Source organism: Ptychodera flava, chromosome 6 (genome assembly GCF_041260155.1).
Source record: "Ptychodera flava strain L36383 chromosome 6, AS_Pfla_20210202, whole genome shotgun sequence".
Lineage (NCBI taxonomy): Eukaryota > Metazoa > Hemichordata > Enteropneusta > Ptychoderidae > Ptychodera > Ptychodera flava.
Window position 1 is genome coordinate 9,057,970 of NC_091933.1, and position 27,807 is coordinate 9,085,776.

General features: G+C 35.5%; 1 protein-coding gene across 5 annotated transcripts in view; it reads left to right on the forward strand.

Moving 5' to 3' along the window:
* The window catches only part of LOC139134770 (uncharacterized), a 47,900-nt gene extending 20,610 nt beyond the window's left edge, over window positions 1–27,290 (forward strand). The window contains exons 3-11 of one of the 5 annotated variants that reach the window (XM_070701811.1): window positions 992–1,522; window positions 6,959–7,022; window positions 10,631–11,065; window positions 12,927–12,998; window positions 14,224–14,295; window positions 16,359–16,442; window positions 19,375–19,534; window positions 21,809–21,956; window positions 22,906–27,290. In XM_070701811.1, the coding sequence (XP_070557912.1) occupies window positions 992–1,522; window positions 6,959–7,022; window positions 10,631–11,065; window positions 12,927–12,998; window positions 14,224–14,295; window positions 16,359–16,442; window positions 19,375–19,534; window positions 21,809–21,956; window positions 22,906–23,034 (1,695 nt within the window). In that variant the 3' untranslated portion in view covers window positions 23,035–27,290. The remainder of the gene's footprint in view (window positions 1–991; window positions 1,523–6,958; window positions 7,023–10,630; window positions 11,066–12,926; window positions 12,999–14,223; window positions 14,296–16,358; window positions 16,443–19,374; window positions 19,535–21,808; window positions 21,957–22,905) is intronic. The other 4 variants (XM_070701812.1, XM_070701813.1, XM_070701815.1 and 1 more) reach the window with 4 other exon arrangements.
* Window positions 27,291–27,807: the final 517 nt, after the last annotated feature.

Below are 27,807 nucleotides of genomic sequence, written 5' to 3' on the forward strand. Positions count from 1 at the left end.
TTGTTTTTATCACTCTTGATAATACTGGGAGTAATGTATTTTCTGTATTAAACCCAATTTTAAATGTGATTATACCAGTAAAAGGAAGTAATTACACGCAATCATAGAAGTTAGTAAGATTTAATCATCACTGCTCAAGAACTGGGCTGTAGATATCTGAACACAGCATACATGTATGATCCTCTACCTTCATTTCTGCCTATTCCATTTGTAACTTATCCAGAAAAAGTGCTTACCAAATATCTTTGTATGATACCTGGATTGTGCACAAGCACCATGCAGAAAACATGTACTTATGTATGATATGGCAAATATTGCTGGCTTTAATACATATCCTGGTCTTGCAAACTCATTTAAACATCAATGAGGATTATTGCAAGCCCATCAAGGGTTCCTCATCTTCTGTCATATCTATCCTTGAAACCATATTTAGATGTAGTCTGTGTACAAATGTATGTAAAGGAATTGTTATGAGTATTTGAAAAGTAACACACAATAATAGAACAATGTGTATACTTCCATGTATTCACTCTCTTTCATATGTTATCATTGTCTAATGTCGCATGTCCCATCACTTATTGGTACATGTTGTTACTTACCTTTGTGTCCTACTTCCAACTTGTTTGTGTCTTAAGGTAGAATGCGCCTCAAGGACAGGTAGTCGGACAGTCAAATTTCTTCAATTCTTTTCTGATCTACCACCATTTGGGGCTCATTTAAGAAAAACTTTCACCAACTTAGTTTTCAGAAATCCAAATTTAATTCTTTGTCCATAAAGTTAAAACAGGAATGGCAGCCATTTTGAATTTTCACAAAATATTTGGTAATTTGTTTCACTAGTTCCAAACTTTGCACGGGGCGCATACTACCTTAAATATTGTATGTTACAACATTTTCTTGTTCTTTAATTGTTAAGTGCATGATCTTCCCCTTGTTAATTGTTGCATGTTTTTTTCCTTTGTTTTGTTCCTTTGCACTGTTCCAACCCAAGTCACCATCGTCATTGGGACTGAATCTAAAGTCTCCACCACCTCCTCTGTCACCTAAACCACCACGTCATCTGATCAAAGCATTACCCGTCACATCTCCTAAACCGACAATGACTTCATCATCTCATGAATTCAAGCCTCCAGGATCTCCGAGTATCATGATCCGACAGTCTCACTCTCCGGGTTCCTCTCCAGTGGCTGCCACCAGTCCCAATCCTTGGTCTTACTCGCCACTTAATTCTCCCAAGTTACCCTCGTCCCCACGTTTCACTGACTCCCGCAAGTTTCCCCCGTCTCCCAAGCTGTCCTCCTCACCTAAGCTGTCATCTTCCCCAAAACTTTCCCCCAAACCCCCATCGTCACCAAGTCTCAGTGGGAATCGAATTGTCATCAGATCAACATCATCACCTAAGAATTCATCATCTTTCAGTCAATCCATGACTTCATCCGTTGACTCTCCTCAACCCTCCCCCCTGTCACCACCTGTATCTACTCTGACCCCTCTACTCAAATCCCAGGAATTTACCTATGAGGTAGGTCCATCATCCATCCTCTGAATTCTTTTTTAGTCCCCACGGACACCGTCCGGGGGGACTTATAGGTTTGGTCATGTCCGTGCGTGCGTGCGTGCGTGCGTGCGTGCGTGCGTGCGTGCGTGTGTGCGTGCGTCCGTCCGTTCACGCAGATATCTCAGAGATGCAAGGAGCGGTTTCATTCAAACTTGGTACAAGGATTACTTCATATGTCATACAGATGCACGTCGATTTGTTTTGTGATACGATCCAATATGGCCGCCAGGCAGCCATTTTATTACGATTTTTTCATGTACAAAGCCATAACTCAGACATGTTTCAACCGATTTTATTCAAAGTTGGTACAAGGACACTGACCAATGTCATAGATATGCATGTCGATTTGTTTTGTGATACGATCTAATATGGCTGCCAGGCGGCCATTTTATTACGATTTTTTCATGTACAAAGCCATAACTCAGACATGTTTCAACTGAATTTATTCAAAGTTGGTACAAGGACATTGACCAATGTCATAGATATGCACGTCACTTTGTTTTGTGATACGATGCAATATGGCCGCCAGGCGGCCATTTTATTACGATTTTTTCATGTACAGAGCCATAAGTCAGACAAGTTTCAACCGATTTTTTTCAAAGTTGGTACAAGGATATTGACCACTGTAATAGATATGCATGTCAATTTGTTTTGTGATACGATCCAATATGGCTGCCGTGTGGCCATTTTGTTACAATTTTTTCATGTACAGAGCCATAACTCAAACATATCTCAACCGATTTTATTCAAAGTTGGTACAAGGACATTGACCTATGTGATACATATGCACGTCAATTTGTTTTGTGATACGATCCAATATGGCCGCTAGGCAGCCATTTTATTATGATTTTGTCATGTACAGAGCCATAACTCAGACATGTTTCAACCGATTTTTTCAAAGTTGGTACAAGGATATTGACCAATGTCATAGATATGCATGTCAATTTGTTTTGTGATATGATCCAATATGGCTGCCGTGTGGCCATTTTGTTACGATTTTTTCATGTACAGAGCCACAATACTCAGGCATATCTCAACCGATTTTATTCAAAGTTTGTACAATGACATTAACCTATGTCATACATATGTATGTCAATTTGTTTCATGATATGATCCAACATGGCTGCATGGCAGCCATTTTGTTACAATTTGTTCACGTCCTTTGGACACGTACGATTTTATTCACCAATTTTATTCAAACTTAGTGCAAGGACATTGACCTACGTCATACATATGCACATTGATTTGTTTTGTGATACAATCCAATATGGCCGCCGTGTGGCCATTTTTTTCCCCGTTTTTTTCATGTCCGGAACCATAACTCAGACATGTATCCAGCGAATTTATTCAAAGTTGGTACAGGGACATTGACTTATTTATACATATGTATGTCGATTGGTTTCACAAGGTGGTCAAATATGGCCACATGATGGCAATTTTGTTATGGTTGTTTCATGTCGAGAGCCATAACTCTGGCAAGTCTCAACTGGTCCTATTCAAAGTTGGTACATGGACATTGACTTATGTAATACATATACGGTACATGTTGATTTTTTAAACAGTAAGATCAAATATCGCTGCATGGCGGTGATTTTGTTACAATTTTCTAATGTACAGAGCCATAACTCAGACATATTTCCACCAGTATCATTCAAAGTTGGTACAAGCACATTGACCTATTTCATACATATGCTCGTCAATTTGTTTCACGTCATGTAGCAGTAACATGTCAATTATTGAAGTTTGTAAGTAGGCTGATATATCAAGAAATACTGCACCAAATTTCATGAAACTTTGCACAGATGTTAAGCTCACATTGCTTTAACATTGAAAAAGACATTTATCAGTGTCATTTTAATTAATTTGTAATTGCATATGTAATGAACTTTCCTAATTAGAGTGATATAGCCACAAATTAATACAACGTCAAATTGATGAAACTTGATACAGATGTTGATCTCATAGTTTGTTGTAAATACTGCATCAAACTTCATGAAATATGGTACCAGTGATAATCTATTAAGTATAAGGATTGTATGCAAAAATTTTTTGCAACACCCTGTTGATTAATTCCTAGTTGACTCATTTTATGAACTTTAGGATGGTGGCCTACATTGGTTTTATGTTTTCATCACCATGGAACTCATTCTTGGCCATTGAGTGCCATCTGTATCAAAGTATTTTTATCACAGACCTAATTAATGAAGAGGACTCTATCCTCTCTGAGGACTTGTAATCAAAGAACCCATTAACAAGTGGGGACTGTGTCATCAACGATGACTTGTTTACTCAACATTCGTTTTCAGATCGCTCATTGACTTCTAACACTGCTCGGCTCACTCCCTATCTGCATCCTTGCAATGTCTACATCACAACACTACCATAACAAACCGTGTTTTCTCTACCTGCACAGTATTGAATAGGAATAAATGCAGTACCAAGTAGTATTGCTGGCAGTAATGTGTGAAATAAATAATAATATCTTTTGAAAGAAATCAATTGTTTCGGTTGCACATGCAGTGCTGTGCTGGCCACTGGGCTACTAAAGTAGTATTATATGATGTGGGTATGAGTTTTGCATTGGGCAATGCCTAAATGGGCAAAAATGTGGTGTAACAATACAGCATAGGTGTGGCTATCATTTTATAGTTGTTCGTGTTTGCATTGGTGATTAATGCCTTAAAGGTATGGCAGATATTAAAAATGTTGGCAAGCTTTTAAATTAATTACTCCATAAATTGCATCTAGCACTCAAAGATATTAATTCCAAAACTGGCACCACATCCATTAGGGAAACTTTGCCGCTGATGTAGTATTCCAAATGATCTTTGCTGTGGAAGACTGAACTTAAACTGAATTGCCACAAGCAGCAAGTGATGATTATGATGTTGCCATGGTATTTGACTGTGCACTCAGTTTCCATCAAACATTGGAATGTAAAAAATATTGTTGCGTTGTTTCGTCAGTGATGAAATTTTAGAGATGGAAAAAATCAGAAAACAGCAAAGATGTGTTGAAATCCATCAAATATACTCTTCAGCTCACATAAACGCTTGTGTGTTCACCATGGTTACAATAATTGCCAAGTAGCATTTAGACTTAACTGAAAAACGGCATCAGCTATTTCAGAAGAAACGATTGAAATGCTGTGAAACTGTACAGCAAGCACGTTGCAATTATCTTCAATAGTTCACCCGCTGACTAGAGACAGCTTAAGATCATAAAACCTTTCACAATCTGCTGAATACGCATCACAAGGTAACAAAGAGAAAGAATGAGCTCTGTGCTGACAGACAATGGAATCAGTATGGTTCTTCTCAGCTTACTTATCTGTGTCTTTTGTACATTTTATAGCTAGCATAAAGCTGGCACATTGTATCCTAGCTACAATCCCAGCTACATCCATGCTACAAGCTGTAATTACCATCAGAGGAATACAGAAAAATGAGAACGGACCATGCCAATTTGTAGCACTAGATAGTTCCAAACATTCAATTTGTAATTAGGTGCGAATAAGAAATATTATTTTCATAGTATTGTGTAAAGTGGATGTGACTGCTGCCATGCAAAATTTGTTAACGCTTGCATCTTTCCCCATAACTTGCTTGTTGCCAGAACCATAGAGAGTTTAATCTTACAGGACGCTTGATTGTTACAATTGTTCAAATGCTAGATAGAAAGTGTCTGTAAAATGATATGAATTATGATATGAATTAAGCTGCTTTGTTGATTATAGCAATACTGACACTGGCTTTATCAGCATTGCTGTGCTACTTCATACTCAACACAATCCATACGTACAGGTATATACACCACAACTGTATACATTTGTGTATATGCCATGATGACATCATGAATTATAAAGCTGAAGTCTTGAGTTTGTTTGTTTGTTTATATTCCCATTATGTAGTGTCACATGTAGTCTAGTCATGATGACTGTATGTTCACGTGTTATGAATTTTATTTTTATTTTTTTGGCAATCTGAGTCTTGATATCGAATGACTTTTAAAACGGTAGAACAGGAGTGACTTAAGACAAATTCTGAATATCACGAGTAACAATTCCTTCTGAAGGTATTGCTGAATTTTAACCATGTATGTCTGCTGACATAGTGTAGTATTTTTAGTATTCATATTTTCAAACTAAATAAACTGCATAGAAAATAGGTAGCAGTCAACATTTATCTGTTCAGTTTTATGCAAGCCAAGTTGATTGACAAGAGCATGTCAATCACAGGACACTTTATCAGATGTAAGCTTCTTAATTCTCAGAGTTATGAGAGAGTTACAAACGAAATTGACCCCAACTTATATAGAGGCCCACAGACCTTAATCTGTACATGCGTATTCCTGTAGAGTGTTAACCAAAGTTCAGGACTCATTCTGACGATGCTAGCTCATTTACCAAATAGCTCACAGGCCCCGAAGGGATGTACACACTCAATCATACCATCTATGCACAGAAAATAATCCATATCATATATTTTGTCATGGAGTTGTATGGCAATATATCTAAATGCTTTTAGATACCAATTTCTACACAGTTCTTGATGAATGCTGTATGGCAGGACATTGATTTCACACTGATTTTAGTGCGTCTCATTTATTATATGAGTTTAGGTTCATTTAAAGTTGCGCACATAACGCTTTTAATATTCACGCAACGTATTCAGGCTGTGCAATCTCTCATGCTTGAGGAAAATTAATTCAGCAGTTAGTTGTAGACCAGTTGGAAATATGCTAATATTTTTTTCTTCAAAACATTATCATATGATTTTTACCTCATATACTCTCACATTTTTCAGGAACTTGATCTGTATTTATTTGTATTATTAAGTTTTATTCTTTTTAACTGAATACACATGTACAGAAAGGTCAAACATTATCAACTCACAAAGTTCATCAATAATTATTCAAATGTTTTGATTATCTTTTCATCAATTATTGTGCCCTACAATTTTATACAACCCTATTGTTTTAGAGGATTTGTTTGGTCCACATCGCAATTAAGGGATGATTAGCTCACAAGTGTTACGGAGAATTCACTCCATTCTCTATGAGAGAGATAGCCTTTGATAGAAACACTCCAATTTGTTGCACTTTCTCTGTGAGGTAAAGCACAGGCTGGCCACATCTTCAGATTTGTATGCTTAGTATGTCACTCTCAGTGGGTAGATGTTGGAATGGGATGGTCATATACATGGGGATCTGGCATATAGCACCCACTTCAAAAGTCAAAAGAAAAACTTTCTTTGTCTAGGCTTGCCCAGACAATGCCCTAGAAATGAGAGAAACAGTGTTTTAAAGAGATGAGTTTCCGAAGTGAGCATTTTAATGAGATGCAGGATATAAGTACCCAGGTCATGACCTTCCGTTCTTACAATTTTCTCTCTCTCTCAGGAAGAACACAGCGTCCATTTACAAGCTCTCCTAGAACTGCAAAAGAAAGTCAAACCTATTCCAGGTATGTCATCTCTCATGTATAAATCTTCCACAAAGTATCCTAAGTTATCTTTCATCTTGCAGAGGAGTTGGATATTTCTATGAATGATAGCAGGGATTTTATACATCATCAGCAGAATTGAGAAGTACTACAGTGAATTTGTGCCAGGAAATAGGAAAGATAGCGTTCCCTGTTGACTCTGTTTGACACTGTTACAAGATATCCTGTGCCAGTCATGACGTAATGGTTGCTTTTTTGACAGTGAAAAGAAAAATTGATCACATATAAATTTATTTGAATCGCGAGAGTTTGTTTTTTACCGTGCCTTTCATATGAACAGCATGAAATCAATGGGAAAAATTGACCAATTGAATGTGAATGATCGCCACATCCTAGTTCTGTATATGAATTCAGGACTTCCTGTCATGTTCACAGCTAGTGTATCAATTTCTGACAATTGAAATCATCTAGAATTTCAGTCACATGGTATCAGATTATGGCAATCACCATATATGGAAAAGATGTGTGATGGAAATAAATGATATACAAACCTAGATGTGTCAGCTGACCAGTCTTTGTTGCCATATTTAGTCGTGTGGCACATGTATGTTTTTTTATTCACATCGCATAAATTTTGCTCGGCCATCATCGTGTATAAAACTCAGTTCCTTGCCATGTACACAGGAGGGAAAATTCCAAAGTGTAGGTATTTAATGCAAATCGACTTTTTTTTTTTCATCTTTTGTTATTTTTTAAAAGATGAGAAACAGAAACCAGCATTATTACTACTATCATTTTTTTCCCCAGGTTGCAGCGATAACCCTGGATATAACAGTCTACAGTTAACAATGTGACCCCTGAATGCTCTTTTTGTTTCAGCTCACGGTTTTGTAGCATTGCAGTGAGAAGCAGTTTGAAAGTGTCACTAACATGACTCAGTTTCAGCTCTGACTCTGTTTTATTTATGATGCTGTCACAAAAAGTCTACTGTAGTGTATCCACATCTAGTGAAGGTCATCACTTGTAAAAATGTAAAAACAAGGAAGATTCAATTGATGACATCGGGGGCAGTATTGTCACAGTTGTTACAATCAATGATACACTTGAGATGGAAATAATTTCTGCTTTTGGAATTACTTTCCTGTCAATGTTTAGGTGAAAGAACTTCTTATCAAATGGTCTGCACTTTTTGCCAATATTTGAGCTCATCAGACACGCCGTAGTCACCTCCTTCCTATTCAAAATGTATATATATTTCACCAAAAGATGTCTTTTCTAGATATTTATAGACATCAAATAATGTTTATCTATTCCTGTACCCAGTAGCATCAAACATGAATGTGAAAGAGCAGCAATTTTGAAAGCTGTTGAAATATCAAAAATGTGCATGTATATCTTTGTAACTGAATTTTCATGAAAACTATATATAAATATTTTAAAATATTTAAAATACATATTTTCAAACCACTTCTGTCCCTCCTTTCAACAATTTTTTTGAAAAGCAATTTTAAATCTGTTCCAGTGTTGTTTTGTTAGGAATGTATGAGTAAACAATCATTTTAATTACAGGTAATTATTATTCATGAAAATGCATAGGTTAAAAATAGAATGTGTACATTCAGATATACATGTGTTAGTCTTTGTTAAAATCAACAACATTGGACCTGCAGTTTGCAGACCAGAGTTTGCATTTATTGTCCTAAACTTGAGCCCCAATCTTCTGCCTTAATAATATACTCAGTGCAACTGAAGGTAGTTGCCCTTCATGTCGCATTCAGGCATTCTAGATGTACAATCCAGGAGTCATCTACAATAGAGAGTGATTGCAATAGAAAATTGTAACACGTTTCTTGAAATTCCACTTCAAAATGAAATAATATGTGGAAGTCATGGCAATCTCTTAGCCTTAAACTGTTTGTTGGTAAGGAGTCTTCAAATAACGAGATAGTGCTACTTTTTTGTCAAAAATATTGGTGGACAAAGAGATGAAACAAGAATTGTAAAGTGACCATACCTTGAGATTAAAATGTGGATAATTGGAACATTTTTTCCATGGATATTGCAACCCCCCTGACGGATAGGGAGCTTTTTTTGTTGCTTGATAGATGTGTCGCATCTGATGAACAATAACAAAACAATCTAACATGTCCATTGCACATGTTGCTGTACGGATTGTCATCATCTCTCATGCTTTGTGATGCGGTGTGCTGAATTCAGTGTGTTGCCATGCATTTCATACCATCATAGTCACTGTGCTTTCATCGGCTCTGTGAACATCTGTGGCCTAAAAGTGTGATTTCAACACGGTTGTAGCAACCAGAAACTGTGCATGATACTGAAAAAATGGTGCTATTTGAGTTGATAAGATTAATGGTACTTGTGTAACTGCTATTGCATTCCATAATCAGAACCGTGTTACACTTTAGAGGAACAACCTTTAACTTTTAATGTTAGTTTCATGTTGAATTTTATTGAATTGTAGTGATTCAACATGTTCATAGCTTCTGTATGCAAAATATGCAAAACTATAACTCTTGGCCGATGAATTCAGCCCTGAACACAAATTCACTTAGAATACTTATCTATTACAAAATGCATATAAACAATATTCAGTTTTCAAACACCCGTGTGATAAGATAATACGCCAGCAAATACAGCTGCAATATGTGGTAATATTTTCTCATAAATAGACTAATCATAAAATGTTACACAGGGGCAATATTTCCAGTAATAACACAATTGCAATGATGAATTGCTTGTACTGTGTACTTATACAGAAGAACACAGACACATAAATTTTACAAAGTGACTGATAAGTCGGTCAATGAATTACGGTGTGTATTTTTTAGCGGAAGCAATTGTAAGGACAATCATTGGTACATTTGTGTTTTTGATAAGGCAATAAAGCAACAAGTGATCCAATGGGATATTGCTATAGTACTGGTTTCAGCTTAATGAAGTAGTTGATCATGCAAATTATTGCCAATCTTCTGTGCAATTGAGAATTCTAAATACACAGGCCGAAATAAACATAAAAAATATTATCTTTCTTCGAACCTGATTTTACTTCCCTTCCGTGGTTAGTTCTATACAACTTACTTAAAATTGTCGGCTATTTGACATTGTTTGATCCAACCATAGATTCTCTAGAGTCTTTGATCCAACTGAGATAATATTGTAAGCTGTTGGGCATTGCGACTGTGAGAACAACATGTGCTCTCATTGTTTATGAATGTATGAAGTGTATTATAATGATTGTAAAATACGTCATGAATGTTAAGGTCAAAAATAATGCTCAGTGTCACCACTTTGGCAAATGCTGACTCTCTGAAAGTGTAATTCTGTTGTGATAGCCATTGTACAGCATCTTATCAACTCAGTTTCACCTATTCTTACATTGTGATAGAGTGACTTGAAGTTGAATGGACAACCTTGTTCAAGCATATCTTTTACGGCCACAGATTTCCCTCACACTGCATTTTGTCACTTGGCATTGCTCATTTTTGCTTAGTTTTTGCATATTTTTATTTTTTTTCATTTCAGCCTCATGCAGTACAGTAACTTCCACATCTCTTTTCAAATTCACATTTTTTTACTTTTTTTTTTATTTTTTTGCTATGTTGCTGTAGATTTTGTGGTTAAAAAAGCATTAGACGACGATGACAAACAAATACGCACAAACTTGTTCTCTAGAACTGTTTCCAAGAAGAATCCATTTCACACTGAGGATGGTGAAATGGATCATAGCATTGTTTCCAAGAAGAATTCATTTCACAGAGATGATCTTGAAAAGGATCGTAGCATTGTTTCCAAGAAGAGCTCGTTTCACAGGCACGATGTTGAAACGGATCGTAGCATTGTTTCCAAGAAGAGTTCGTTTCACAGACATGATGTTGAAACGGATCGTAGCATTGTTTCCAAGAAGAATTCATCTGACAGAGATGATGTTGAACAGGATCACGGTCTAGATGTCAGTGATAGTGATATGAATGTTTATGATGATGATGGTGATGATGATATCTTTGTTGAGAGTAAACCTGAACAGATACCATATCACCATAAATGTAAGTGCATGTGTAATTAGGTGCGTAGACAAGCGCTTTGCCGTGCTGTGTGATTTTGTCTGCTTGTCCTGTGTGAATCATACAATTGTTTGGTACTTTGCTTTGTGTGTGGTGTATTTGTGTAACCTCTGTGATCCACCATTTCATCTCCATACATCATGTAACTTAAGCTAATGACTGATTCATATCAAAGCCGCACAGTGTTGATTCTGCTCTAATACGTATAATGCTCAAACCTTCCTGTGGCAATACTTTACATTTTATTGTACACTTCAGAAGGTTAGTGGAATAGGTCAGTTTATTTGGGACAAGAATGATAGCAGTCTTTCGTTATCTTCTATAACAGAATTAAATAATGTTAATATATATTGATGACAAACTTTACAATGATTTAGTTAATGCCATGTTGCCGCCACATTTTCACTCAGCAATGATGATATTAAATCCCAGCATTGAATACTCAGTCATGGCTTTCATATTTCTAGCATTTCGATTGACATGTTTCTATTATCTATCAGACCAGTTTTTGCCTCGGTAATGTACAGTAGGATAGCTTTTTGCATGAGTGTCACCGACATCATGAACCAACACTTTCCTTAATACCATTTTGGGACTGATAAATTTGCTGTCATATACTGGAGTCACACTGATGGAATTTCAGAACGAAATCATTGTTACTTCTTACAAGTTTACAGCATCAGCATGACCAGGGCATGTCGGACATGACAACGGTGTCACTCATATATGGTGTACATACGCAGATACACAAAAACTACTTTGGTATACCAATTATATCAGCATGCATCTTATTTATATCTGCGACAGATACATTCAACATCGAACACCAATCGTTCAAGTTTTGAATATTCTTCAGATCTGCACGGAACACAAATTGTATCACACTGAGATACACACAGAACCTGAATCACAATTAATATCAACATTTTATATCAATCCATGTTACTTGTATGAGACAATAATGATATCACATGAGACATATGCCTGTTTGCATGAGATACTAATGTCATAGAGAATGACAACATTCCTCAGTCGGCAGGCGTAATATTTTAACCAATTATGGTACAGACATGCCATTTGTCAAAGTTTCTTACCTGTATAGAACTGTTTTGACTGCAGAGAGTCAGGGATTTGTATTTGTATCAAGTTGAGCATTTCCTGAAAGACATTTTCAGTGATCATTCCACATTACCGCAAGAAAAGTCTCATTGTTGAATCATTGAAAACAAAGTTTGCTCCTACATATCAGTAATAATATTGTGAAGCTTTTCTCTCCTCCCAATCCCCATGGTTTTGCGTTAATCTATCCCAATAACACAGGCTATTTCCTTGGGGCCTCGCTGACCAAAACCAGCCATTTTCCAGCTATTCCTGCAAGCTACCTTTGTATATTTTGAAAGAAGTTTGTGGAGAAAGTATGGGTGAAATAAAAACAGATTATTATTAAAGCCTATTTTTATCAGGATCTCAAACTAATTTGTGCCTGTTTATAAATTCTTAGCAGCAACTTCTTTCAAAATTACCAAAATCTCTGAGTAATTCCTTCCCATACAGCTGATGTTTTTATGCTTCCTGTTGTTTAACCATTTCAGTGTGTATTTAGCACAGACATGATAAATTTACCCAAATCATATTATATGAAAATTATAAACAAAAAATTGACAAAATGATGAAATATCAAGCGGGATTATGGCAGCTGTGAAAAACCATCAGTTGTATTGCTGGGTCTATGTTAAATTCCAGCTGAGAAATTGCCTGCTGCATGTCAATAAAGGTGCTTCAAAACAGGATTGCGTGGTTTGAAAATACACTCTCTGTAATGCTTTGCAATCTTTCTCTGTAGGTAATGCTAGTATGGAAATTGATTATAAAACTGCTCCTGAAGACGATACTACTGTACCCTATCATCATCAGTGTAAGTGGGGGCTATCGCTAGGGTGACCATTTTGCTGTAGCCATGGTGACCATTTTGCTGTTCTTTCACCTTTTTTTCTTCCTTTATGAATTGTGTGGCAAGTTTCAATCCTGACCACTGTATTCCCTGTTTGCTCTCTCATCCCAGTCCAGCCTTTCTGGCCACTTTCCTTCCATTTCTTTCCACAGTCATTCAATATTCACACCTTTCACCAAAGCAACCACCTCTTTCACCCCACCACTACCTCCTCCTTATTTCTTTCTCCCCTCTACCCTCTTTCTTTTACAGTGGCTTTCTTTGTGCATGCTGCAGTACACATTTGCGTGTACCCCTGTACCCATAACTTCTTTGTGCTTGGGTGTTGTGGTTCTTTATTGAACTAATGCATGCATGGAAAACTGATTTCGGTATTGTTTTTGATAATTTTCTAACAGTATCTCTTTTCTCTAGGTATGAACTCATGCCTGCCTTTTTTGTAATGAGTATTAATACGAATGATCTTGTTTTCTCCCTGTAACATCAGTTTGCAACAAAATGTGCACATGAAGTGTGGTTTCCAGATGACTTCCTTTGCATTGTGTCTGCCAATGTGTACTCCCTGCAATATGAATCAAGATAAAAATATTTCAGCATGTCTGTACTTAAGTATAGGCTGATTATGGTGCATCAATAATACACAAAAGCATCCATTGTTTAACAGCACCTAAATAGAACAATACACACTGCTTAAGTGAATGTCACGCCACATGTACATGTTTGATATTTACGTTTGATAATGATAATTACCATGGTTAATATGCAGTGATTATATTTCATTACTTACTGTTCATGTGTTTTGTATGGCACTGTCACAAAATCATCATCAAATGTGATCAGAACGGCACATACCATTTGGAATGTGCATGGCAAATGCAGAGTTACCTTGTCACATGTCAATTGACTGTTTTTCAAGTCTTTCATCTCACAGTTGGATTGTTTTGTGAAATAATAAATAGCCAAGCACCCAATACACATTGACATGCTGTATTCTGTATAAAAACAGGAAGATTCTGGCTGCTAAAAAAATCAAGTTGCTGCTCGTATACAAATACAAAAGTTTTGAATACCAGTATTATCAAAACTCTTGTGTGCACGGATGTGATATTTCACTCTTTTAACTTTCTGTCAATTTTGGAATTTGAAGTATTTGAAATTGTATGTGCATAATTGTGTTTTGCCTCGTTAGGTATTGCAGATAGTTTAGGTGATGACGGTGAAGATGATGAGGATGATGATGATTTGCCATTTCATTTGAAGTGTAAGTTATTCATTCATGATAACAAAACAGTTACAAAACGTCATTTTGTGTAGATCATCATTTTGACTAACCACCTCAGTATCCATGGACTGTCATCTTTCACCCTTTTGTGTTGTAAATGTGCAGCTATATTTATGTAATCATCTGTAATAACTTGTGATAATGTGAAAAACTCTATTGTTGCAAAATTTTGACTTTTGTTAAGATAGTATCCACCTCAAGAGTGAAAGACTGAAAGTTTTGCTCAAACTTTCCTCAATGAATCTTTCAACCATTCTCTAACCGAATCAAGAATAAGAATCAGGGGTCACCGTGCAAAGTTTGCTACTAGAGAAATAAAATACCTAACACCTAGCAATATTTGAAATTCAAAATGGCCGCCATCGCTGTATTAACTCCGAGGGATAGATAGAATTTTCTCTTTTAAAAAACCTGAGCCAGTGAAAATTTTTCTTACTCCAAAAGCTTTAAAATGAACCCCCCACAAGAGGAAGATCAGAAAAAAATTGCAAAAAAATTTTAGAATCCGAATATCCTCTTGGCACGTTCTACCTTAAAGTACTAGGGGTCTACATCTGTTTCTTCTGCACAACAATGTCAAGAAATGTGCTGTCCATCACAAGAAGAAGATACTGACATTGAGATACTGCAGTTTAAGATAATCGCTATTAAAATAAAGAAAGTGATGTAGAGAATTGACTGCTATTCTATACTGTGCATTCAACATACAAAAACTCGAAATTTTTCATGAAAATGTTTGCAACAGTATAGTTTATTGGTTGCGTTGTGCAGCAAAGTTCTGATTCATTATGTATTCCAATATACTGTACATGTTTTTGAATGATTAATTCAATCTGCATGACTTGAAAATTGTCAATGACATGTCAATTTGAATAAGAATTCATTCTGACATAAATAACTGTCAGTTTATGAAGAATTTTTACCATATGAAAGGAATATGAACTTTGTTGTGACGTAATCATAGAATTGTAGAAGTTTGGCAATGAGTAGCGTGATTTATGTATTTACTGTAGAGCTATGATCTAAGTACTAATCAAACTGTCAACATCCGTTGATGATAACAGCGGCATGCTTTGTGCTAACCGAGAGCACAGCCTCCATAGCAACTTTTAGAAGCTTCTGTTGTGTAGTGTCATTCCTGACGCCACCCTTGGCTTGCAGTATGACCGCATAGACCAATTGCAAGCAGTGCTTTTAGTTGCTCCACTTTATCCAGGAACCTACATTTAATAATGAAAAGATGCTAGAATACCTGCCATTGTGTGGATGTGTTCTAACATGCTGCTGCCCGTGCATCTACCATTATCTCATTTCAAAATGTAATCAGTGAGAAAAATATTTGAGAGATTCCGCTATCTTTATGTGCTTCATGCATCTTTAATATACAACATCTTTTCTGTATGACTGTCATGGTCTTAAATCAGAGAGATAAACAGTTTAGCCACACAGACATACTACAAGTCTCAGTTACAGGTTTTCAAACGACGAAACATTTTTATTAATTTATTCATTGCTTCTTGCTATTTGACTCAAACAGACCTTGGAATGCTCCTGGGTCTACACCCATCTCACATCATTCGCCATCCAGCTTTCCAAAAGACCATGAATGCTGCTGCTTATACTCTCTGCAATAACATTGCGTGGTCAGAGCTTGATCAGTTCTCTTGACTCATCAAAATTCAGAATAAAGTCTCCACCAAAGTATAAACGTTTCAGCCATGCGAAACAAATGCTTCATTTTTTGTACAGTCTCTATTCTCGGCAGTGTAACATGAATCATCAGCCCTTGAGGGATTCATAGAAGGAAGCGTGCAGCAAGGTGCCTATGATAATGCTTTTCTTCTGCAGCTCTTTTCTAAATCTCTGTTTTTTTCTCTCAGCAGGGCTGCTTCTTGCTATTAGGTCATCTCATAAAAAACAGTATCTAAGACAGATACTGACTGATATTTGAATCTTTGCATGATGTTTTTACTCATTCATTGCTAACATTCTTCATTATATTTTTTTGTTGCATTTTCATATTTATGTTTTCATGGCGATAGTTGCACCCCCTGACGAGGCCCCTCCAACCCCAGACTATGATTTGGATGAACCATATGCAGACACCACACCATACCATCATAAGTGTAAGTTTGCAAAGTGGAACCGCTGCTTTATATGTTTGCTTTCATTTGACCCTTTCACTGTTGGCAGTGCAGAAGGGCGTTAAGAGAAAAGTTTGAATTTTACAACGCTTTTCATAGATTTTTATGTACTATGTCTGAATCCAAATATTGAATAAAATGGTAAGTATGCAAAGTTGTCAGGAATTTGTAAATTCTTCATTATTATTTGAGATGTGAAAGGGTCAACTCATGGCAATCATTGCGTGTCATTAAACTCACCAGCTTGATTGAATTAACAAATGAATGGCCGTGCTTTGTCATCCAGCCAGCTCATTGAAAGACTTCTGACCCTTTGTGACCTCAAGTGACATGACCTTTGTTACACCCAGTCTCTGTAAGTGGTTTCTCTGACTACCCACGGGTCGCATACCCACCCTACAATTTCATGCTCAAGCCAACATTTCACACCAATACATCAACAGTTAATAAATAACAATAGCAACCAGCAGCATGACTTAACCAACAATACTGTAACACCATCAAATTCACCCTTTTTATGTGACAGTTTTAACTAAAGTTTGTCATCTTTTATACTTGGCATATTGTTCATATTATTTTAACTCTTCATAGTTTTCATTTCCACTGCTTTTCAGAAAGTTGTTTTCCACTTCTTGCTTCCTCTTTTCATGAGTTATTTATTTGTCTAGGTTCATGACTGTAATTGACTTCTGTTTTCCGCAGAAATTTTGTGTAATTTCATTTCTTTTTCTATCAGTTTTCTTGTTCAGTCTCACCTATAATTATTTCTTGAACACAGTTTTCATTTCTTTGCACTTTTCTCCATGACACAAAGCACACCATCAATCATTATTTCAACTTTCTTCTATCCTGTTTAAAAAACAGATTAGTTTTTTAAACCTTCCAGTATATATCTTTTCCTTCCAGCTCATGCAAATCTCCAGCCTTATCTCATTTTGAAAGTGACTAATAACTTTTCTTGAAAAGTTTGCACAAATCACATTTTTTCAAATGATGGATGATATTCACCTGACATGTGCACAGGTCACTGAAACCATTGATAAATTTCAGTTTCTTTATCAAGTCATCAGCAAATATTGGTTTCCGGTACTCAGTGTTCCTTTGTTTTGCAAGTAGTTCCTTCAAATATTCATCGCTGTCATTGAAAACCAAATTCAGATCAACAACCAAAATTTGGATTTTCAATTGTATTTCATGTATATGTTTCAAAGAGCTGTTTATGAAGTTCTAGCTAAGTGCCTTTTGAAAAAATGATGTGTTATACAAAAAAGTAAAATTCAAAGCTCTTTGGCAACTTGACTGCAAATTAAGCAATAGACGAATATTGTGAAAGCTGATGTAATTATGAAACATAGGCAACAATTTTGAGTTATTTATTTTGTTTGAATCAGTTACTGACAAAAAACTCCCATTTACACACTAAACATAAATGTGTACAGATTTTGAAAAGACAATCTGTTTAAAATTATATGTATGTGATAAGTTACAGATCTGTGATAATTATGTACTTATCCCTCATCTTTGAAATTTATACCAGTGAATATTTTGATTCTTGAATAATTTACCCGTTAGTTTTAAGAAAAAGTTAAGCAAGCTTTTGGGGATCTTCACTTTATAGATCTTTTCACATTTTTGCACTTTGCCATTCTTTGCTATGACTCAGTGTGTCAGTATTCTCCTGATCCTAATCAAACTATCAAGATATCTATGTTTTCACAAAGCGATTTTTCCTTGATAATTGAAGCAGGGCAACCAATGAAAATACTGACCTTTCAAGCTTAAGTTCATCTTGAAACTGCATTTCTTTCATCCATTATAACATCTCAGATTGTTAAATATGTCTCAAAAATAATTTGATAGTACAAGTCACGTAAAGTCTTCTTGTGCACAACCAAAGATACGCACATGATGCATAACAAACACACTGATTCATACACGAGACTTGACAGCGTTTCTTTGTCATAGATTTTGCACCATCAGTTGGTTGAAGAGCGGATTTCTGAAGGGTCATATGTGCACTGAACCTGTCCAGTAACAGACCTGCACGGAGACATCTTCTTCTAATGCACAATCCATCAACACTTTTGTTTGACTCATGCACAGCAGAGTGTTTAAATCAGCCTGAAAAAAGCCTTTCAGCGTGTGGTTTCTATTTTCACACACATGGCACAAGTGTTCTTTTTTTTCTGCAGACTCACCAAGTTCCTTTGAGTCCAGAAACATAAATCACACAAACAACATCAGCTGTACTACTTTTATAATATGGTCATTTCAATCGGCACAGTCGAGTAATAGATCCTAAAGGACACGTTTTGTTGGTTTCAGTGAATGCATTTATTGTCTGTATTGAAGTTCTCCCACATGTGGAAAAATTTTGCATTGCAGTCAGAATAAATCTTGTGCTCAGCTGGTTTTGCTTACTTCATTTGGTTTGGTTGAAAGGATGTTGTAGCTTTCCATAAACAATACCATTGACTTTCTGTGTTTTTGCTGATAAATATTATCAACATTATAACCATGCTCATTCAAATCAAATTTGTAGTAAATTTAAAACAACAAAAGCTGTAACTTTTGGTGTATTTTCCAAAATTTTTGTTATGTAATATGTAAAATCTCTTTCTCATCCAATTTTCAAAGTCATGTTCAAATGCCATTTTTCAAACTTCTCAACTTGGCATATAAGGAAAAGAATGTTTATCTTCATGTAATTTGCTATTTATCTTTGTCAATGAATCAATGAAATTGTTTCATACAAATATCTTTCCAACTAAAGAAATCAAAACATGACATCAAAATGCAATCAATGTAGAGTTTTTGCCACTGGAGAAATGTCAAAAACATATTCTTCAAAACTTAAAAGTCTACTGTGTGAATCTTACTTTGTGATTTCCATCTCTGTGAATAATGCTAATAGATCACCAGCACGGTGACGGCCCACCCGTCTCACCTACTGGAGAAGAGCCGTACGAAGGTGAATTGGTGAAACCAAAACCTCTGCCAAATCCAGTGAGAGCTTCTAAAAAACATCAGGAGTTGCACAGAGAGTTGAAGAGGGTTAATAGAGACGGCAACAGGTATTGCTTTCTACTATTTGAAAATAGTTGTTTCATTAAAAAATTTCTCTCCATTCAAATGTATGATTGAGAGTTTTTAGCTACTATAGACTATAGTCTATAGAAGCTATTGGGATGGGTATCCGTCCAGCGTCCGTCGTCAGTCTGTATGTATGTATGTATGTATGTCCGTTTGTGAGGCGTCCGTCCACTCAAATATCTTGAGAACCGCAGTACTTACTGATTTGATATTTGTTGTGTAGATGAAAAATATGATTTTGAGAAACTATTTTTTTTAATTTTTTGATATTGTTGAAAATAGGCAAATTAATGCCAAAAAAGGCGTTTTTGGTAAAAAATCTTCTTCTTCATAACCGCTGGTCAGACAGCTTTGTTATTTGGTATACAGGTCCCTAGGGACAACCCAACTTAGATTTGTTCAAATCGTGATGAAATATGCAAATCTGTATTTTTAAGGAATTTTTTTTGTCATTTTTGATCAAAATTTGACTGACATTGTATGTAATTCTTGTACTGTATAAACCCTATCAATTCACCCAGAAAAAAATAATTAATATGATTTTAAATAATTGAATTAATTAGGAAATCATCAAAGCCAAAATAATTTTAGTGTGGAATTATCAGCAAGTTCAACTTTTTTTGACATTTCATAGTGAAATGCTTACCATCTTGGAGGATTAAAACATGTAAAGGCAACTTTCCTGAATCCCAACTTTGACATATTCTGAACCGTCATTTATTGTGCCCTGTATGTTATCTACAAAAAATTGCTCAAAATAGTTTGTCATGATAGGATGGTCAAATAAATAGAGATAGAGAAAGTTTTAATTTCCATTTATGGTTGACTTGGTAAGGATAAAATGGGTGGTCAAATAAATAGAGATAGAGAAAGTTTTAATTTCCATTTATGGTTGACTTGGTAAGGATAAAATAAAATACTTTTGAGGAAAAAATAGAGTGGTCAATTAAAAGAGTGGTCAAAGTGATAGGGTTTTTATGGTAAATCTGGGCTGTAAGATTCCTCATGTGCTATTTATAGCAATTATGCAATCTGTGTAAACAGTGCAATGAAAGTGTTACATGATGCTTTTGATGACCTTGAACTTCTTAAGTTTCAAACATTTGTCTCTTCAGTGTGCTTTCTCTGAGTACGTACAGTCTCAACTTATTCAACAGAACTTATTTACAATGTTAATTTGAAAGTTAAAATGTGCTTGGTTAATAGGATGAAAATACTAATAAAAAGATAACCAGCTTTATATAATAAGATTCTTTATAACCTGACAGATATGCTGTTTTTTTATGACGAAAATCTTGATTTAAGCAAGTCTTGTTTACTTTAATTAGAATGTAATTAACTCTTATTTATTAGCTACTATAGACTAATATAGTCTATAGAAGCTATTGGGATGGGTATCTGTCCGTCGTGCACTATCAGTATGTATGTATGTATGTATGTATGTATGTATAAATGTATGTATGTATGTATGTATGTATGTATGTATGTCCGTTTGTGAGGTGTCCGCCCACTCAAATATCTTGAGAACTGCAGTATTTACTTATTTGATATTTGTTGTGTGGATAAAATATATGATTTTGAGAAACTCTTTTTATTAATTTTTGATATTGTTGAAAAAATGCAAATTAGCACCAAAAAGTGTTTTTGGTAAAAAATCTTCTCCTTCATAACCACTGGTCAGACAGCTTTGTTATTTGGTATACAGGTCCCCAGGGATAACCCAACTTAGATTTCTTAAAATTGTGATGAAATATGCAAATCTGTATTTTTACGGAATTTTTTTTTCCATTTTTGGTCAGGCCATCCTTTAATGAGCTATCAAAGATATCCACCTTTTTCATCAATACATGTGTCACAAAAGGTGGTTCTTTACATAACACAGCAGAGCTCTGTCAACTGTTGAGTCGCTTGTTTTTTCAAAACCGCTGGTCAGACAGTTTTAATATTTGGTGTACAGGTCCCTAGGATGACCTTAGTGAGATAATTTCATACAGTCAGGAAATACTTAATTTTGTATCCATGTCTATAGTAGCTTCAGGGACTTTGGCCCTATGTTTTGTTTGATAGCGTTTTTCCACAAATGCAATACAGATTAGATGTTGCACAAGAAAGAGAACAATTATTGATGGGAAAATAATCCATTTTGAAAACAGTAAAATAAATAATAACTGATAAAACAGTTGAATGAAACTCTGAACGAGACAGGACCTCATACAGCTGTCAAACGTAACTTTTGGTTTTTGTTTTATTCATAGAGAGGTTTTGAACCAGAAGCCAGAATTGACAAAAGCATTTGAAGCCAGGAGAAATGCAGAAAAATTGAAGGAAATCGAAGAATCAAAGAAGCAGAAGCGAACAAGTCTGGACATTAAATTACAGAAGCAACAAGAAAAATTACGAGAGGTATGAAAAAGCATAATATTTGTGTGATCAACACAAACTGTGTAAAAAGACTACCAGCACTTGTCAAAGTTCAAAGAAGGAACAACTCTGTGTACTGGTGTAGTGATAAAATAAATGGCAAGACTGAAGAAAAATGGACCTATGCTGAGTTATAGTATGTTGCAACATAATCTTAGGGGGTATGTTTGTATTTGGCATAAGGGAAAGGTACCCTTAGACAAGCACCAATTTCTCTACCATTAGGTGGATTGGCTAAGGTTTCTTTCAGATGTGTTAAAGAAACATAAAGGAAGGTCACTGCTGTTACCATCTTGCTGATATCTCAGTGTTGAATTTTTATGAATCAGTCAAATGAATGATATGTAGGGACATAGCCACGTGACCTGTACGGGTGGGGCTATCCTGGTGAAAAACAAAACAAAAGAGATTTTGACCTGAGGTCACAGTGTACAATAAATGTTTGTCCCAGACAAAATTACTGCATTAGTTGTTGGATATGCGTCTCTGCTAGCAAGCTAAGATCTTGAAGTCCAGAGCCAAAAGTTAAGTAACAGTCAGGATGTCTGTGGCGGAAACAAGAAAGTACAGGATATGATCTGAAAATTGGATAACTTGTGCACTTGATGGTGTTTTTGTCACCATACGATAACAAAACAGGTTATCTGTTAAAAGTTTTCTCAAAACTTTTGGTCTGTTTGCAGCTGTGCTTGTAAAAGTCTAATAAACCTGAAGTGTTGAAGTGAAATATGATGTTTTCATGTCAGATACCAAATGACTCATAAATAATCATTACCCTTTGCTGGATTTTGTGCTTTTGACTCTTCTGGGGGCATTTCCAACAAGATTATTTGTCTAGGTGTATAGTTCTCTTCAATAGCTATACATGCAAGACACTGACTATGAACTGAAAATGAACCAAACCACACTATTTTTTTCTGTATTTTCTCAGGAGGAAGAAAGACAGAAACAACAGACGATAGAAGAGGACACAAAGCCAGAATTCATGAAAGTCAAACTCCGACATAGAGCAGATTCTGACACTGGCAATGGCAATAAAGAGGGAAATGGCACGTCGTGACCCATCCATTCTGTGGATGGTGTTGTTTTTTATGTGTACACTGTCTTGTGGTATTATTGTCTTCATCACTTCCAGGGGAAAACAAATCCAGTAACATTAAATGGGGCACAGACCCTCCATCACAGGGGTACACTGAATTCTAGGCGTGGACCTTTGATTTTCATTGTGTGCTTGTCTTGAATTGTCAATATAGCAGTATGAAGTACGAGTCGAGGACAAAGCTAGACATCATTTCTCCCGATATGTGTACTTGAAACTACACAAAGTGAAATGGATTTATTTACCCCTGACATTGCTAGTTCTTTTATTTCTACATCTTTTATTTTGTTAATGTACGTTTCTGTCTGTAACATTTTTCTTATGCTTTCTATTTGTGTATAAGCTGGTTATTATTATTATTTTTTGAAGAACTTACGAATATCCCGTTGTAGGTTTTTTTCTCCCCATATTGGTGTGTATTTTATCATCAATTATGTGTAGAATATATTAGCATTGTCAAATTTGCAATTTTATTTCAGGATCATAGCAAAATAATCGTTTATAGGGCTTTGTTTAAATATTAAATAATGAAATGTATTGTAATGAGCAGCATTTTGATGTATGTTATGTTTCTATCCTCATTATGAATCATTCATTTTATTCATTGTTAGTCAGTTGAGATATTTCTACCTCCCACTTTTTCATTGATGGGACTGCATTAGATAACAGACAAAGAGATCAGCATTGGTGAACAATATTACAACATAGACGGTTATTACTACAGAGCTGCCACATGAGGGCGCTCTGACTTCCACTAAGTGAGATTTACAGTATACAATCTGCCTTCATTCCAAAAGGTATAGTTTCTTTTGTCCACTTCAAACAAAAATTGAGGAGTAATCAAGCATGAATGCTCTTCAAAACTGAAATTTTATTATATTTACCATGAATTATTGAATGTTTCTGGTTTTATTTTCAAAGATCAGGCACTGCCTCGGTGTACAAATTCAATACTTTAAAATGACAATGTGTCTGATCAAGTGATTCAACCGCCAAACCCCCCTCCCTCCCCCAACCCTCTCAAATAAAAATTAAAGTAGATTCAATGGCATGTTAATGAAGCTTGTTGGTAAGGCTGACTTTGGTGTTGTTTTTTCATTCTCACAGTGATTTGCTTTTGAATTATGATACTCCTCACCCACACTGAATTAGTCAATTATAGATTTTTCCTGAATTCATCACTGTTATTGAACCTAATTTGCAACAGGTGATGAACTGTTGTAATTCCAAACTGTAGTGCAGTGTTTGCTCTGTACAGTACAAAACTCACCCTTTCCTTGAGGTAAAAACAATTATGTATTAAACCAAGATAGCTTTACAGATGATATAAATGCAAGTTGTCATTCAGGTTTCTACATTTAGATAATGTGCTCAGTTTCATTACCAGCTCTGTAAATATGAAGTCATCAAGCTGAAAATAAGATATCGTATCTCATTTAATATAAGTTTTGCAAATAGTGATAAGTTTGAATGATGAATACAATTATTTGTTGAGTTATTTTGGAAATAATGGCAATAGATGCATTCAGCTGGCCAGGGATATCACTTCCGCAACAAAAGTGCTTCCATGCCATAGACTCCTAAAACTTACTCTTCAGATTTGGCGTCAGGATGATTTGTGAATAGTTAAAATGTGAAAAACATTACTTGAAAATTCAACAAACAGTTTACAAACAAAATTTGCGTGGAAAACTTTTGAAATGAACATTCAAACACCTTAATGAGAGTAGTCCATGACTGTACGTAGGATGTCAAGAGATGGGGTCTCACATTATTTGATCAAAGTGCTTTATAGGGTCTGACAAGTAAAAAGCAGGTATATTCAGATCCAGTTGTATCAATTATTCCCTCCCCTTTTTTTTTTTCAAAAAGATTATTCCATTTGTGCCTCATTGAGTCAGTGGATCGTTTTGATAATATAATGTGTTAAAACTAGATGCCAAAAAGGAATCGTGACAACCAGAACACCATATAGATCTCATTCCCTGAGAATATTTCCTGGCGACCTGACTCAAATTGAATTGATTATCCCTTGCTGATAGATATGATGAGAGAGATTCATGCTTGACAAATCCTCTGTGCTGCACCTCATAAGCAGCGTGTGCAAAATCAAAGTCACAGACTGTTGCCATGTCAAATTTAGAAAATTTATTTTACTTTTTATAAGGCTGACAAGCATGCTTTGGGCAGGTTAATACACCTTCTTGTCATCTAGAGATGTCATCTGGGATTCTGTGTAGAACTCTCCGTAGATATACGCTGTGTTCAGTATGCGTAGTTATCAGTTCCTTTGAACACATTTACAGTAAGTCTACAGACTCCGTAATAATATGTCCCAATTACGAAAAAAACGTCCTGAGTTTTTTGTTTTGTAGAACATTATTATTTTGAACGTGGTGTATTTTCACAAGTTTTCCTATTTATAGAATGCATGCCAGTGTCCTTCCTGCATTGGAATCTTAGAACATGCCAGTAAAAATTTTTTAAAAAACTTAGTGGGATCGTCCCTGACAATCTTTTATTTGAATGCATCTATCAGATAGGGAGCATTTTTACTGGAAGGGGTCTTTCATTATGGTGCCTTACATTTGTATTGATTTTTAATAAGTTAGCCATGAAGTTTGCAATGTATGATACATATTCAAATATTCTTCTGGTTTAAATATTAATGTGATAATTTTGAGGGGCTTATCTATGAAAGGTGATATATCTGTACATTTGTGTAATTTACTGAATTTTTATCCATTTAGAAAAAAATTGTATTGATTCTTGCCATAATGCTAAGACTAGCTTAAGTGTGTTTAACAGAATTCATTGCAAACCAGATTAGCCATTTGTTAAAGGGCCGGTAGCGGTAATTTTCACAGTTTTTTCCCTTATTTTTGTTTTTAATGCCAACTACATTTTCTTCATCTTCTCATCAAAGAATGTTGAGATACGCAGCATTCAGCTTGTCACCTTGGTATGCTCATGTGTAAACTAATTGTTGTTGTTGAAAAGTGAATTCTGGTCTGGACTAAAATTCAAATGCAAACAATAAATGTAGATGTTACATTTTGTAGATGCTGTGTTGACAAGCTAAATAGTTGGTCTTTCAATATGATTTGGGGAGTGGAACTAGAACTTACACTTGACACAACAACAACTGAAAAAAATCATTAAAAAGTTACTGCTACTGGCCCTTTAAGATGTTTGCAGAAGTTTTTAATGTGTGTGTCACATGAACTGGATGTACCACTGTCACACACACTGTCAGATTTTGAATGTTGTAGTTGTGAACGGTAAATACATCTGTAAAGAAAGAACCATTTTGTTAACTTTCCATGTTACTGTTGCATGTCATGGTCATCACTCTGATTTCCAAACGGAGTCTCTTTCTGTTTTCATCCAACATCCTGACATCCATCTGGGTTTCTGGAATCAGCTTTGGTGTTGAAGCAATCACTTATGGTCTGTCTCTCTCAAGAGATGCTCGTAGAGATGAGGGATAGAAATTTGTATCAATGATGCCAATAACAGGGTTTGGTAGCATCTGTTGGGTAAATGTGTGTGTGCTGTGGTAGAAACGTGCACTGTCAATGTAAATGATAAGGTATTAAATGCAAGAGTGTTTCATCACAGGTTCTTGGTGTTGCTGTAATGTACAATCCATGAAATCTATTAGTCATATATTAGGAAAAATCACCGTTCAATAATGTACTGAAAGCATGTTTAACATAGCCAACATTGAAATTTTAAAGTCAGTAGCATTGTGAGTGAGCTCCTGCCAGGAAGTTGATAGTGTTGTCATTGTGTAAGTCTCTATTCGGGAGAAATTTTCAGGTGGATTTTTCCATGAAGTGAAACATGTGGTTAGATTAAACGAAAAAGATGGAATAATAAAATGAAAATGAATGAGTAGCATGCTCAAATATGAAATAAAATGTATATGGATGTATGTATATGGCGTAAATTGGAAGATTGGTGTCTTTAATCACAGTGACTGTTCTCAGCCAATGGAATCAACTTGCAAATTTGATGATGGTGTTATGGGGATTTTCTTATCCCAGAATATCTTACTTTTCTGCTAAAGCTTTTCAATTTCTCACAGCAAATCTTGTCAGTGGTATTAATTTTAACGAGAGTTCTTTGAAGTTAATTCTTCACTCCTACTAATGTAAAATAAATGTTTTAACAGATGAACAGAAAATTTAGGAAAATAAATTCTTTGAAACAGGCGTATTGACTGGTTGCACTTGATGTTACCCTTCAGAGTGACATGCATTCTGATATTTTGTTTCAGTCTCAGTGTCACTGTCAACATAACCCTAAACATCTAATGTCATGTACACTACACCCTAGACACTTACAACAAAGCACATGTCAGCAAAGAAGTCTGACTGCTTCTTGAGCATTTACACCATTGATTACTAACTATTTGAATACTTTCAAAGCTAAAATGTTCATCTGAGAAAACGCTACAACTCTTGATACAACATTTGTACTGAATACATATGATTCGTGCAGTGATTTTCAAGTTGCTGCAGCTTGCCAGTACCTACAAACTTATTTTAAATTTTTTCTTCTTGGCAACAGTGCCAGTTAGCAGCCACTTACAGACAAGCTAAAATATGAAGTATAATTTTTTTTGTAAATGCAATAAAAGACAAAATTGAAAAAAAAAATAATAATAATAAGAAGAAGGAAAAATACAAGAGACATACAACAGATTAAACTCAAATAGACAAGACTACA